We start from the raw sequence: 14,235 nt of genomic DNA on the forward strand, positions 1-14,235 counted from the left end.
GGGCGTGCTATTATAAATAAATAAAAACAAATATGTAAATAAATATGTAAAATGTAAACAAATACAGGCAAAAGTAATAATAATGATGTGTGACACACTGAATCCATGGCAACATTGTTCTTCCTGTTTACATCGTCCCAGGCAACTGTCAGCTGGCACGTAAGAAACGACAGCAGCTGAAATGACGATTCACGCCTAAGCCACGAAAGCAACTGAAATGTTAGCCGAGGAGTAAGTGCTAAAAACAGTTGAACTGTCAGTTAAACTGTAAACAGTGGAAGCAATTAAGATATCAGTTAAAGCTGAAACATCAGAGATGGCTGAAGTGTTTGTTGGTATTTAGAGGCTGAAAGCAGTTTAACTGTCATTTAGAGAGTAAGAGATGAAAGCAATTGAAGTGATGTTGATTGTAAATGACACAAGCTATTTCATTTCAGTGGAGGACACATGGTACATCTCTGTGTGTTGTGCTGCTCTCCCACTCAGCTGTAAACATGCCTGGAAATGCAGACTGATTTAAAGATAGTGACTCCCCGACACCCACATACACACACACACCCGCACACAAACACACACAAAATGTGGAAACAGATACTGAGTTAACTACTTCCCGTTGCCAAGGCTCCCAGAATGTACCCTGCCAGATGTGGTTATATACAGTACAGTTTCCAGAGGTTGTGATCTTTCCCATAGCCTTCTATCTCTGTGTATATCAGCACACACTTTGCTGTGTTTTTCTCTTGACCCAGTAGGGCAGTGTGAGTTACAGTATATCATGTCTGGTCATCAGAGACAAACACAAGTAGGGCAGTTGGTCTCTGAGCTGATATCAGGATGTTACTTCCAAACAAATTCCTTGAATTTCCTTTTTACAAATCAGTGTGTCTTATAATTTCCTTTGCTTTGGAAATATGGACGAAGTCCAAATGGATGAATAATCTGGGACTTTTTTTTTTGCTGAGACAATCTTCAGTTACATTCCAGTTTCCAAACATATTGATTTACTGAATGTTTTATTATGTCCAGTTTTCAGTCAGTTGTCCAGAAAACAGGGGCTAATAGTAATTGAGAGGCTTCTACCAGCTGCCAGGTAGCAGGGATCTGAGACCCCCCATTGGGCCACTCAAGGACTTCAAGGGAAAGTGTGGGGTGTGTGTGTGTGTGCACGCGATGGGATATGCAACTGGCACAAAGTTAAAGACTGACCAGGTGTTGCCCTCAGCATGTACTTTCTCTTGCCATGACGCACACTTGTTTGCACGTAGCGCACATCCACAGGTTTTCAGGTGATTTTGTTTCAGTCCTGTTGGACACTGTGTGTTTGTGTGTGTGTGTGTGTGTGTGTGTGTGTGTGTGTGTGTGTGTGTGTGTGTGTGTGTGTGTGAGATGCTTATGTTTAAGTGGGTATACTGTGCTTATCCCTGTATGTGTGTGAGAAAGCGAAACAGTATCCCTCTCCCAGCTCCTGCAGGACAGCAGATTCCATGACTGTAATAATGAGAATAATGCTGAGAGGCTTCCAACGATCGGGATCTGATACTTTACTTTGACAGAGATGTTATCCAGGAAACGCTTGGTATCAATTTCTGTTGTTGGGTAGAGTTTGGGATATAAAATGAATCCTTTGAGGAAGCGTAACAGATTCAGCTTGGAAGAGGTGAAGTTTTCTGAAGAAAACGTGTTTGCATACAATTTCAGGTGCAAACATTTTGAACAAGATAAACGATCTTAAAATGTTATTTGTTTGCATTTATGTATGTATGCAGTTTCAGTTTAAGTTAAGGCACTTGACTGCCATTGAAGTGTCACTTATATTGGAAGCACTGAAAGGATATGAAGTGGTTGAAATCGGTTAATTGCTGAAAGCACTTGGCATTTTAGTTTCCAGTCTAAGCTCTCAGGGCAGCTGAGTTGTCAGTTTTTATATTAACACTGAAAGTAGTTGAAGCAAGTGAACTGTCAGCGTAGGCAGCAGAAGCATCACTTGAGGTTTAAGCCTCGAAAGCAGTTGAAATGTCAGTTGAACTGTGACTTTTGAGTTGAAGTTGAGGCTGAGGTGTGTGCACTGTACGTCGTCTAAGGGTCAATTGGTATGTGAGCAGTGAATGCAGCTGAAATATCAGTTATCATGTTTGAACTGCCAGCTGAAGAACAGAAAATAATTCAAGTGTCAGTTGTTAAATATTGTACAGGCTGAAATCAGATTAACTATCATTTCGCTAGTTGGCGCTGAAAGCAGCTGAAGCCCAGCATTTGAACTGTAAACAATGAAAGCAATTAAATTTCAGTTGAAGGTATAAATAAGTGTGGGTCACTGAAAATGATAAATTAAATAAAGCCTTTAGTAAAGACTAATGTTTTTGAATATCTAGGAAGACTCGGTTTACATTTGTGAGCATTTAAACACCCCACGCCTAAAATTAGAAGCCCAGAGAGTCAGTACTGTCTTTCCAACGTCATCAGGAAGGAGACTGTGGTGCTTTTCCATTGACAGCGAGCAGAGGGGTGGCTTTGTAGGCATGCATGAATTGCTGTGGGTGATTTTCTGTTTCTGTTTAACTCTTCAGCTCCAGAAAGAAATACGTTCAGTGTCAGTGTCTTTTCAGCATATTACCAGGCCACATTAACACTTCAAAGGTTTTCTGGCTTTGAGATTCAGTTGTTAAGATGTACATTTACTTAACTGTCAAGTAAATAGACATTTCAGTTCTGCTTTGGCTTTGACACCAGAAAGGTCAGTGGAAATGAGTGTAATTCTGTTGTATTTCAGGGTCGCTTCCTGTGCATCTTGTGCCTCACCAAGTTGCATGTGATTGTGGTTGTGTGACTGTTTTGTCCCGGAGCTACAGTGTTTGAGCTTCTCTCATGACTGCTCAGCTGAACCCTTCCAAGAGCCCACTCAGTCATAATCCTGTCAGGTATTCAGTGGAGCTGGAGGAGGAAAATATCTTTGTTGTGGAGAAAAAAAAGTGTGCGCCGCTTAATTGATGACTGTTTGAAGTCAGCGGGCTTGTTGTTGTTGGCCAGAGGTGTAGGCCTGTTAAGAAATCCATGGTCAGAGCAGTGTGTGTCCCTGGATGTCTCATACAGAGGGCAGGACATGACACTTCTGGCTATATGAGGCAACGTGTTGACCTCTGCAGTTTATTTTCAGTCCGAGCTGCAGACATTCCTTACATTTGGAATGTGACCTCTGCTTTATACGATTTCTAATTTTTCCACTGCATTGTGTATGTCCTCAGGTTTTGCAGAGGATAATTCACACCATGGCTATTGCAAGTCGTGAAGGGGTGAATCAAAACTGATGCAAGAGTAAATTTTGAATGATTTATCTCACAGTTCCAATAAATAAATTCACAGGCTATCCAGAATGAAATATTTAAATACGTAGTAGGAGTTTTTAGCATTTTACTTATTACTTTTCATAATTTAAGTTAATACCTAGTGAACCTGTCAGCAAACCATTGCCTAATTACACATCCAGCAGACATGAAGTAACATTGGTTTTCATTTGGAGCTGTTTCTTGCCACCCGACAAATTTAAGCTCTTTAGGCTTTTAGTTCTGCTTTAGTCTCCACCAACTCCTGAGGGACGTATCTGGCTCTTTAAGCTGTTAAATTCTGCAATATGTTAGCCAGCTCGTAGCTAACTTTGTCTGTCTGTCATCTGGTTCTGGGCAGGTAGTGTACAGGGGGTTTGTCTGAGCTGAAAACAGCTTCCTGCTGCTGCTGCTGGAAATAAGGTTGATGAGAGCAGTGAGACTGAAACAAAAGCAAAACAATGAGTTGAAAGATACTAAAAGCTCAGTTGAACTGAGAAGAACTGCAGAGTTTGGTGATAATTCTGTGGGTTTGTCACCAGGAGCAACCCCTTTCACTTTACATGTAGTTAGCTGATCTGTTATTACTATAAAAATGTGATTAGCATAGCTTTAAGCAATTTCTTTGATCTCTCTGGTTGTATTAGGTCATTGTTGGAGACTACAGCAGCGTAGGTGCAAGACTGATTTCATTTCCAGTCTCTTGTGTTGTTCCCAAGCTCATCTTTGTTTTTTATTTCTTTCAGAAGCAGCCAAGCATGGTGGCTCACACATCATAGGAGTCCAGTACTGACAGTGTGGAAGGAGTGAACAGGAGAGGAAGAAGAGAGCGAGTGTTAGAGGAGACTGGACACTCGTTACCATCAGGGCAGATGGGGGAGACAGAGGATGAACGCACAGCGCAGGCCAGCCAGCTCTTTGAGAACTTTGTCCAGGCGTCCACCTGCAAAGGGACGCTGCAGGCCTTCAGCATCCTCTGCAGGCAGCTGGAGCTGGATCCTCTGGACTACAGCAACTTCTACAGCTCACTGAAGGCTGCAGTCAGCTCATGGAAGGTCAAGGCTCTGTGGACCAAACTGGACAAAAGGGCACAACACAAGGTCTACAACCAGAATAAAGCCTGCTGGGGCACCAGGGTAAGAGTAGGGGCAGACCCAATACCCAATTAGGACCTTATCCAGTGTGGATTTGTTTGGAAAATAGATTATGTAAGTGGATTATTTCTGTAATTATATGCAAATAATTAATGAGACCTAAGTAATCCTAACTTTGAGAGGCTGAATTCACTGGATTTAGTGCACATAACCTGCATCAGTTCAATCAATATAATTTATGAATCAATCAGTGTAAGCTATCAATAGGAGAAACTTTCTAAAAGTGGGCTCACTGTTTGTTGGTCACACTGTAGTGTTTGGTTTATACCTGGGCTCGACAGTGTAGGAGTTCAGACACATAGGTCATGTGATAAGTATATCACAATTCATATTTTTTGTGATCTGTTATATTGTGTGACCATGTCTAAGTAATATGAGCAGTACGGTAATCATAGCGCTGGAATGCCTTCATATCCAGAGGAAAAGATAAGATGTCCAGAGGGGAAAGAGGCCAGAGACTCGCAGAGGGAAGATTAACACAGATGGGCTGGGCTGAGGTTTGGCCAAAAATAACAGCCAAACTATTATCCCAGACATTTTTTCTGCAGAAACGTCTGTTTGAAGAAAGGTGCTGTATCTGGGTGTATGCTCTTCTTTTTTTTTTTTTTTTTCTCATTTTCTGTATCTAGGATCAAAATTAGGGCAGATGAGTTTGCAATTTGGGGATTTCTGTAACTTTTGTTTTGTTCTGTTAGATGGAAAATGGCACAAACCATAGTCCCAAAAGTGATCAATTCTCTCAACTGTTAAACTAGCATTTCCCAAATGACCGTGCTAATTGTTTTGCCAGTTAATTTTCCCTGTAGCTGTTAACTGGCAAACCACATGCTGACCTGCTTTCTGTTCTCCCCTTCCCATTTCCTCATAATGACGCTGTCTGCTGAATATCCTCCTTTCTTTTTTCTTTCAGTCCAGAAGCAGAAAAAACATCAGTGTCAGCGACTGTAGACGTATATATATATATACGTACTGTCACAACTAACCTGTGACTGTGTGTATTTGGTATTTTTATCATCAAGAAATGATACAAACACGACGCTGACATATTATCACCACATAGAGCTGTGAGCATTTAGTTAAATTTTTACACATTTAGCAGCGATGAAGCAACATTAGCATCGTTCTGAGTGAAATCTTTGGCTTTATCGCTGCTAAATGTTCCATTGTGTTCACCCGCTAGTGCGAAAAGACCAAGACACTGATGTTGTTGGCAGTCAAACCGAAACACTGAGCTGAAAAACACTAAAATGCTCTGCAAAGATGAGAGAAACTGAAACTGAAACTGAACTGGGTGATAATTCTCTGTGGATGAGCAACATCTTTTACATTACAATTACATTTTGCATTACATGCACAGTCAGTTGGTCCATTGTTAATAAAAAAAAATGGAACAGTGCATATTCTGTCTGAGAGATAGTTTATTGTGTATAGAGGAGAATCACATAGAGTTTTTAAAATCCAGCCATTGATTTATTATTGCTCTGCCACGCTTCCTCTTATCTTATTGTGATAGTTAAAGAGTGAATCAGGTGAATATGGATAGTCCTCTGTAAATGGTCAGAGTCCTGTATGACTCTGAGAAAACACAACACCTGCTCTGAGATAACAGAACTCCTTCCTCTTTAACCCCATTCAGTGTCTGATCATCGGCGGGGGTCCTTGTGGTCTGCGAACAGCCATCGAGCTGGCCCTGCTGGGCTGCAAGGTCGTGGTGATCGAGAAGCGAGACACCTTCTCCAGGAACAACGTGCTCCACCTCTGGCCCTTCACTATTCACGACCTCAGGGGCCTCGGAGCCAAGAAGTTCTACGGCAAGTTCTGCGCCGGCTCCATCGACCACATCAGTGAGTGTGAATCTCTGTTTTCACAGTGGAACATTGTTGATGTCAGGGCACCGAATTTAGGATTGTTCAGAAAAATTGGTGTTTTATTAATAAGTTTATCATGAAGTAAGAGAGCAGACTGCGGAAATTGGCTAAAGCTGAACGTTTCATTCTTCCTCTTCCTTCCACGTCTGTGACTCCGTGACAGACTCTGTAACCCCGAGAGAAGAGTTTTTCCGACAGCCCAGTTTGCTGCTTCAGTCTGTATCTCCCGGGTGGGATGTTTCCGTTGGCTCTTCTTCCTCCCCAGCTTTAGAAACGGTGTCATGTATTAATATCTCCTCTCAAAGATGAGCTTTGCTGACTGCACGTCTCATAGCCCGAACTTGTTATCATCTGTTATCATCTTAGCTAGAGTATATAAAAACTATATTATCTCAGTGAACTTGTTCCACACTCTAGAAATAAAGTGCATTTTTTTGTGTTTTGTTCTTTATTAAAACCAGAGTGTAATGGTGCATCTGGCACTGTCAGGATGCAGTCGAGCCAGGATTGATAAATTGATTGGATACACTTGATCGGTATAGGCAGCAGTACCTACCTTATTAAGCAAATTGTGTATCAGATGTGATGTGACCAATCCACATTAAATACAGTTTCTTTGTAAAGTTCACAGTTTCTGCTAACAGTTGCATTCACTCAGTCACTGTGGGAACTCAGTTTTAGAGCCAGAGCGATCCCTGACCTCATGTTACCTTGGTTAAAAATGATCCCAAGGTACACGGTGAGGTATACCAATATTAAATTTGGGAGAGCAGAGTATGGGTGTGAGATTGATACACGGTAAAAGCAGATATTCTGAGTTGAGGTATCAGAGTCACTTCTGGGAGAGAGAAAGGTAGATTGGTGCATCTCTTTGGCTCAAGAACATAATACATACAGTTTAAATATCAGTATTGACTAATAAGTATCATAGCAGAATTAGGACTATGGAAGGGCTGTAACCAACTTATAAATATAAATTTATAAATTTAATGTATAATAAGTTGGTTACAGCCACTTTAGTGCCCAGTTGTGAATCTTTATAACCGTGGAACTAAAAAAAAAAAAAACCTTCAGATATTTTGTTCTATTGATTGATTTGAGTTAATGATGGTTGGAGTTTTTTTCAACTTGCTGTCACATCAGTAAAGACGGATATAAAGTACGTGTGTGTGTCTTTGTGTGTGTCCACTCCAGGTATCCGTCAGCTCCAGCTGATGCTGCTGAAAGTGAGTCTGATTCTGGGAGTGGAGATTCATGTCAACGTGGAGTTCGTCAAACTTTTGGAGCCACCGGCGGAGCAGACTGATGACAGTGAGTGTGTGTGCGTGCGTGTGTGTGTGTGTGGTATTATCTGTATGTAAGGGTCATGAGTGGCACTGACATGCAGGGACTCTCCTGCATATTTCAGCTATATATGGAAAGCCCCTCGCTCACAACATATGTTCAAGTGATCAGAAATGTTCCAACAGGGGAAACATTTGCGGTGGCAGCATTTATAGCGAACAGTGTGGAAAATAAGTCTAAAATAAGTCTATTGATAGAGCCTGCTGATAGTTACTGTTAGGCTTTTTTAATGGTCCAGAAATATGCACCCTGAATGTGCTGAATGGGGACTTTCTCGCTTTAACGCCCCGGGAAACACGATGCAGCCGCTCCTTGGAGGACAGAGCAACACATTGTGGCTGCTTTGCTGCAGTTGAGAAATAATCACATAATCCTCATGTGGTCAGAAAAAGGAAATGGTTTCCCAACCAGATCAGCACATCAACACGATATGTGACCACGATATGTGACACATCACCCAACTCCCTGTCATTTGCCTTTCCTTTACATGTTCACTTACACTCTCTTTAAGTATGTATCTGTATTATGGTTGACTGGTTTGTTGTGGTTTCTTCCTCAGGCCCTGGGTGGCGAGCAGAGGTCCGGCCTTCCAGCCACCCTGTCTCGGACTTTGACTTCGACGTGGTGATTGGAGCCGACGGACGCAAAAACACATTAGATGGTGAGAAAGAAGGAAAAACTAACCGATACCACGAACGGGAGTGGTCCTGTAAGGTCATGTGTGGTGGTTAGTCCTTAGAAAAAGTTTGTTACTGACCCACATTTCTAAGACGTTTACCCTGCAGGCAAAGCGCTATTTGTTGTTTTTGCTGGAAATGGGGTGAGGTGTCACAAAGCTGCTTTCACTCACTGGGTAAAGCACTTCCTGTTGACATAGTTTTAACTGGAAGCTTAATCGTGTATACTGGGTCAGCGCTGTGTGTGAGTGTGTGTGCTGTGTTTATGAAGTGTGTGAGAGCTTTGTTAGCTTTCTGTCCAGGTGTAATTAATACTTGTGCGTGTTTTGTGCTTGTGTGTAAGCGTGTGGTGTACTGTATGTGTAGTACCTGCGTTTGCTGACATATAAAGTAACTGATTACATCAATGTAAACATTATCCTCCCTAAACTATTAACTCTGGAAGGGTTTGTTTTTTCCACGACTGTTGGCAAACCCACTGATGTGTAGACCTGCTGAGGCTTGATATGTGGATCAAAGTTGGACTGTATAAAGAAACTATATGGTATGTTGCTTAAAAATCCCATTTCACTCCCGCTGCATGTTTCATTTATACGATTTTTCCTCCCCAGGCTTCAGACGCAAAGAGTTTCGAGGTAAGCTGGCCATCGCCATCACAGCTAACTTCATCAACAGGAACACCACCGCAGAGGCCAAGGTGGAAGAAATCAGTGGCGTGGCTTTCATCTTCAACCAGAAGTTCTTCCTGGAACTCAAGGAGGAGACAGGTGAGGAGACAGTAGAGTATATAACAGCTATATTTTTTTGCTTTTATTTTTATTTATTTGTTTAATTGAGCTGTTGAGTAAATCTGCTCGTGTTTTCAGGAATTGACCTGGAGAACATAGTTTACTACAAAGACAACACCCACTACTTTGTCATGACAGCAAAGAAGCAGAGTCTGCTGGACAAAGGGGCCATCATCAATGTGAGTTCACTCATGCGCGCACATGTAAATACAGAAATATATGATAATATTCTGGCAACTGAGTTTGATTTAGTCTTCGTCACTGACACACACACTTTTCTGGACAGAAACACACACACTCATATTTAAAGCCAGCAGCCAGAGCAGAGAGTCCGAGTGTTTTGGGGTAGACAGGAATGTGTGTGTGTGTTCGCCAGACCAGTGAGCAGCTCGCTCTGGCAGTGAGTGACGGGCCTCCATAGGGGATGATAATGAAATAGGGATCTAATTAGATGCTTGTGCTCTCTCACCTCTCTTCTATGTTCCCCACACACTCACAAACATACACACACACACACACACACACGCGTTATGAGTCAGTTTCCTCTCCTCTCCCTGTCCTCTGCATAGATTAGACAGTATAAATGAGGTTATTATAATGGCATCAGGGCACAGACTGGATCCTATTAGGAAGACTGCTGTTAAACCTCTCACCCAGCGCCTGCCAGGACAATTATCTGAAAATACCCACAAACACACACACACACACACACACACACACACACACACACACACACACACACACACACACACACACACACACACACACACACACGTGTGCAGGAAAACACTCCAACTAACTGTAGAGGCAGTGGTGTACACATGTGGACTGTCTTGTTTTTCTTACTCCCTTTCTGTTTCACAAATGCACACACACACACAGGTGTTGAAACCCTGCCTCGCTGTACCCTCAGTGGTCTCGTTTTACATTGCCCATTAGCGCAGAGTGATATCTCGCGACGTCAGCTGTTTGACAGCATGTGCACGCGTGGCCAAAGCTTGAGAGGCCTCAGCACTCACAATAGCTCACTGATTCAACACACTGACTAACTTGGTTTTGTCATTATGTTCCCCACATCAGCGTAACTGTATTTTTCATTTTCACTTCATGAGAAATATGAATCTTGTCTCTCAATCAGTCCCAATCTGGTTTCGTTGTCCAGCCCAGAAAGCCGGTCCTCAGGAATTTTGATTTTGATTAAAACGAGGGATAATGGTGCATCTCGCTCTACTTACAAGTCAAAACAACATGACTTAGTTATTTCTCATAGTGACTCAGTGGGAGATTCATGGGGGGGTGACGTGTTTGGACTGATCACTCAGTACTGTCAAGTTCACACGTACAAGCTGGACCATTAAATTCTGTTTGGGTGAATTCTGAAACACCTCATTTCATTTATCCTGAACTCTTTGAAATGAAATAAAGTCAATCAGGGAACTAAAGTGCCTTCACCAAGTCTAAGAATGTCATTAGATGCTTTTATATACCGCAAAGTAACAGTTAAATCGAGTTTCCCTTTGTTTAATCTGTGGTTTAGATTTGATTGATTCAGTTGATTTGATTTTGATTCAGTCAGAACTCAGCGTGTTTTTCTTGACTTTTGGGGCCAGTGCAAGCAAAAACACTGCCAAAGAACTCTTTGATGCCATGAATATAATAATGATATAATCAAATAATATAATAATAATAACAGAGGGATTCGTGAGCTGGAAAGCCAAAACAATGAGACTCTGTAGAGCTGGAGAGCAGGTTGATAATTCTCTGTGGGTTCATTGTAAGCAGCCTCTTTCATAACCGTGTCATGTCAGTGATCGCTGCCCTAAACCTTCCTTCTCTTCTATCTGTTCAGGACTATATAGAAACAGAGAGACTGCTGAGCACTGACAATGTCAACCAGGAAGCATTGCTCTCTTACGCCCGTGAGGCCGCTGACTTCGCCACAAACTACCAGCTGCCATCCCTGGACTACGCCATCAACCACTACGGGCAGCCGGATGTGGCCATGTTTGACTTCACCTGCATGTATGCCTCAGAGAACGCTGCTTTGATCAGGGAGAAACATGGACACCAGCTCCTCGTCGCACTGGTGGGAGATAGTCTGCTTGAGGTAATGCCATAACAGTGGGTGTGTGTGTGTGTGTCTATGTGTGTGTGTTGTCAGGGTTGTTTGATACTCTGGCCTTCACCATGGCTGAGGCTTAGCTTGTGCGTGTTCACGCTGACCTCGTGCTCTCCCCTTACAGCCCTTCTGGCCCATGGGTACAGGTTGTGCTCGGGGTTTTCTGGCAGCCTTCGACACAGCTTGGATGGTAAGGGGCTGGGCACAAGGAAGGAGCCCTCTGGAGATACTGGCTGAGAGGTGCGTGTGTTTATCTTTCACTTTCTATAACTTTAGGTGATCGTGACAGACCTGTCTGTGCCCTGTAATTTATTTTCTCTGGCTTTCGTCCATCAGTTTAGCTATAAACTTTGCTAAGTATGTGTGTGTTTTCTGTATGAAACTTCACAGTTTTTGCTGTAGACAAGGCTAAAAAAAGGCTTATGCAGAGAGAAAATTCGAGCCTCTACAGGCATCTCACATGAATACAAATGCCTTTGTTATCACCCACCGACACAAAGTGAAGTAGCTGTCGTCAACAAACCAGTCTAGACATGTCCAGTGTAAATGCACTTAAAGTAATGTAGATTTTATGTCAATTCTTTACTCATAGTTTTGCAAGCAGTGTTTTGCAGTGGCTCATTTGCTAGCTCCTTTGAATCTTCGGTATCTTGAATCTCACAGTTCTGCCCTGTTGTTCCTCAGGGAGAGTATTTACCGACTGCTGCCTCAGACCACCACAGAGAACATCAGTAAAAACTTTGAACAGTACGCCATTGACCCTGCAACCCGCTACCCCAACCTCAACTCCAGCTGTGTCCGCCCACACCAGGTCAGTCCAACACTTATTTAATAATAATACTAATAATAATAACTATTTTTGTATAGCTATTTTCTTAATAAATTTGTGTGCTCTCTAAGGAGAAGGAAGTGGGCCTTCTGCTCTTAGTCACAGTTATATTGGATTGAAATGTTTGACTCGTTACTTTGAACAGTTCCTGCTCCAAATGTTTCATTGTGATTTTCCTGTTGTCTCTTTTCGGGCACCATCAATTCTCCAGTGTAGCTAGAAAATGCAGTGTCTTAAGTCAGAAGCACTTTCTTTCCTTCTCTAAGGTTCGTCACCTGTATATTGACGGCCAGCAGGGCTCATGTATCCTGGAAAAGGGAGGCCCCACACGTAGATCGGTCAACCTGTCCAGAAGAGGTGAGATCAGACTGAATGTTCTTTATCCAAACACTTCCTTATCCCCACCCATCTGCATTCAGTCTCTAGTAGTTAGAAAATGACATCAGACAACCAGTCGCTGACGAGATGCGCATGCAGACTGCAAAGTCAACCATTATATTATTGACTGAGTTGATGAATCCTTGTGTTTTATAACCACAGAGTGTTTACACTTCCATAAGAAACAGATTATAGACGCATCAGATATCTATAGCCAAAGTACTGACGGTGAGGACTGCTGCCAACTACTCATATGGAACTGTATTCTAGTTTCAAAGCTCCTTGTCATGTTGTAATAGTAACTTGATCATCCATTGAGTCACCATTGAGATTAGATGCATCCACAGCCCCCTTTAAGGCCGCATGAAAGCTTTCTTTGATACTGTTGTAAGATAAATTAAGACACGCAGCTCCTGTAACAGCATGACCAAACCCTCAAAGGATGGATTATTTGACCCGCATTTTGATAAGTCATGGTGAATTCCTGAATATAATTCACTGGAGAGAGAAGGCTGACGTGGTGAACACAGCCTCAGCCCCTTTCGAGGGGAAACTTATCTTAGTCGCAGGCTGACACACCTCATCACACAGACAATACAGCTGGATAACATTACACCCACATGAGGATCAAACATGAAGCCTCTGACAGACGTGTGCTGGCCTGCTATGCTCTGCAACAACAGGGCTACACTGATAAACATGGAGCCAATGCACTTGTCCTCACTGTAGTGGAGCTTTCTTCCCTCCAAGGAGTGAGTCGTCACTTAGTCACAACTTAAAACTACATTACTTTTTCTGTCCACCTGATAAATCTCAGTGAATGGCGTGCTGTTCCTCTCCTCCAGAGTCCGAGGTGCGTCCTGGCCGGCTGCTGACCTGGTGTCAGAAGCAGACTCAAGGCTACAGAGGGGTCGACATCACCAATCTCACATCTTCCTGGAGGAACGGCCTGGCCCTCTGTGCTCTCATACACCGCCAGAGGCCTGAGCTTATGTAAGAACACACACAAAAGCACACTTACAATGCATACAGGAAACTCTGGGGAATATTTACGGGTCAGGTCTAGGTGGTTTTCTGATAGCCTGCGAAACAGTCACTAGTCCAGATCAGCTCTCTTTGACCTGAGCTGTTTGAATGGGAAGGATGGAGTTCATCTTTCTACCGAAGCAGTGTTTAACAGTTGATTGATTTTCTTTTCTTTTGATTCTCCACTTTTAAGTTGCGTGTAATTTTGCTGACACTCGGTTTGCGGTGAACTGAACCCCTGATTAATCTCATTCAAAAACTGACTGTCACGCTGCCCACACTGACCTAGTTGGTCCAGTCTGCTCACACACAACTGAGAAGGCAAATAAAAGTGTCACAGTAATTGACTGGACTGACGTCATTTCTCTGAGGAGGGCTCGTTTTGTAGACTCTAACACATCTTAATCCTTGTCATAGCAGCAGGCTGTGATTCCATATATTGCATCAATCCTCATGTGGTGATGATGGGATGTTTTCATGGTCAACTACACTTGTGGGATGTGAATTTTAGACACTTTAGTCTGATGGATTGCCAACAGGCTGAAGTTAGAAAAAGTGCTTTTATCTTCATCTCTTGCTGAATAAAAAAAAAAAAAAAAGATATAATCTGGATAAAACAGGCAAATCATTTAAATGAGATAAAATGTCTTCTCCCTCTTTGCTCTTTCCTCCTGTCACCTCAGCTCACGATCTCTCCGTTCTGCCAGTCTCGGATACACTAACCTCGCCTCC

General features: G+C 42.6%; 1 protein-coding gene across 3 annotated transcripts in view; it reads left to right on the plus strand.

Annotated features, from left to right (window-relative positions):
- mical2b (microtubule associated monooxygenase, calponin and LIM domain containing 2b) overlaps nucleotides 1-14,235 on the plus strand; it is a 47,309-nt gene that overhangs the window by 12,440 nt on the left and 20,634 nt on the right. For all 3 annotated transcript variants that reach the window (XM_041037670.1, XM_041037671.1, XM_041037672.1), the window contains exons 2-12: nucleotides 4,067-4,456; nucleotides 6,111-6,318; nucleotides 7,537-7,653; nucleotides 8,246-8,347; nucleotides 8,975-9,130; nucleotides 9,230-9,330; nucleotides 11,001-11,258; nucleotides 11,395-11,510; nucleotides 11,955-12,081; nucleotides 12,366-12,456; nucleotides 13,323-13,470. In XM_041037670.1, coding sequence (XP_040893604.1) covers nucleotides 4,193-4,456; nucleotides 6,111-6,318; nucleotides 7,537-7,653; nucleotides 8,246-8,347; nucleotides 8,975-9,130; nucleotides 9,230-9,330; nucleotides 11,001-11,258; nucleotides 11,395-11,510; nucleotides 11,955-12,081; nucleotides 12,366-12,456; nucleotides 13,323-13,470 — 1,688 coding nt within the window. In that variant the 5' untranslated portion in view covers nucleotides 4,067-4,192. The remainder of the gene's footprint in view (nucleotides 1-4,066; nucleotides 4,457-6,110; nucleotides 6,319-7,536; nucleotides 7,654-8,245; nucleotides 8,348-8,974; nucleotides 9,131-9,229; nucleotides 9,331-11,000; nucleotides 11,259-11,394; nucleotides 11,511-11,954; nucleotides 12,082-12,365; nucleotides 12,457-13,322; nucleotides 13,471-14,235) is intronic.

This window comes from Toxotes jaculatrix, chromosome 5 (assembly GCF_017976425.1).
Source record: "Toxotes jaculatrix isolate fToxJac2 chromosome 5, fToxJac2.pri, whole genome shotgun sequence".
Classification (NCBI taxonomy): domain Eukaryota; kingdom Metazoa; phylum Chordata; class Actinopteri; family Toxotidae; genus Toxotes; species Toxotes jaculatrix.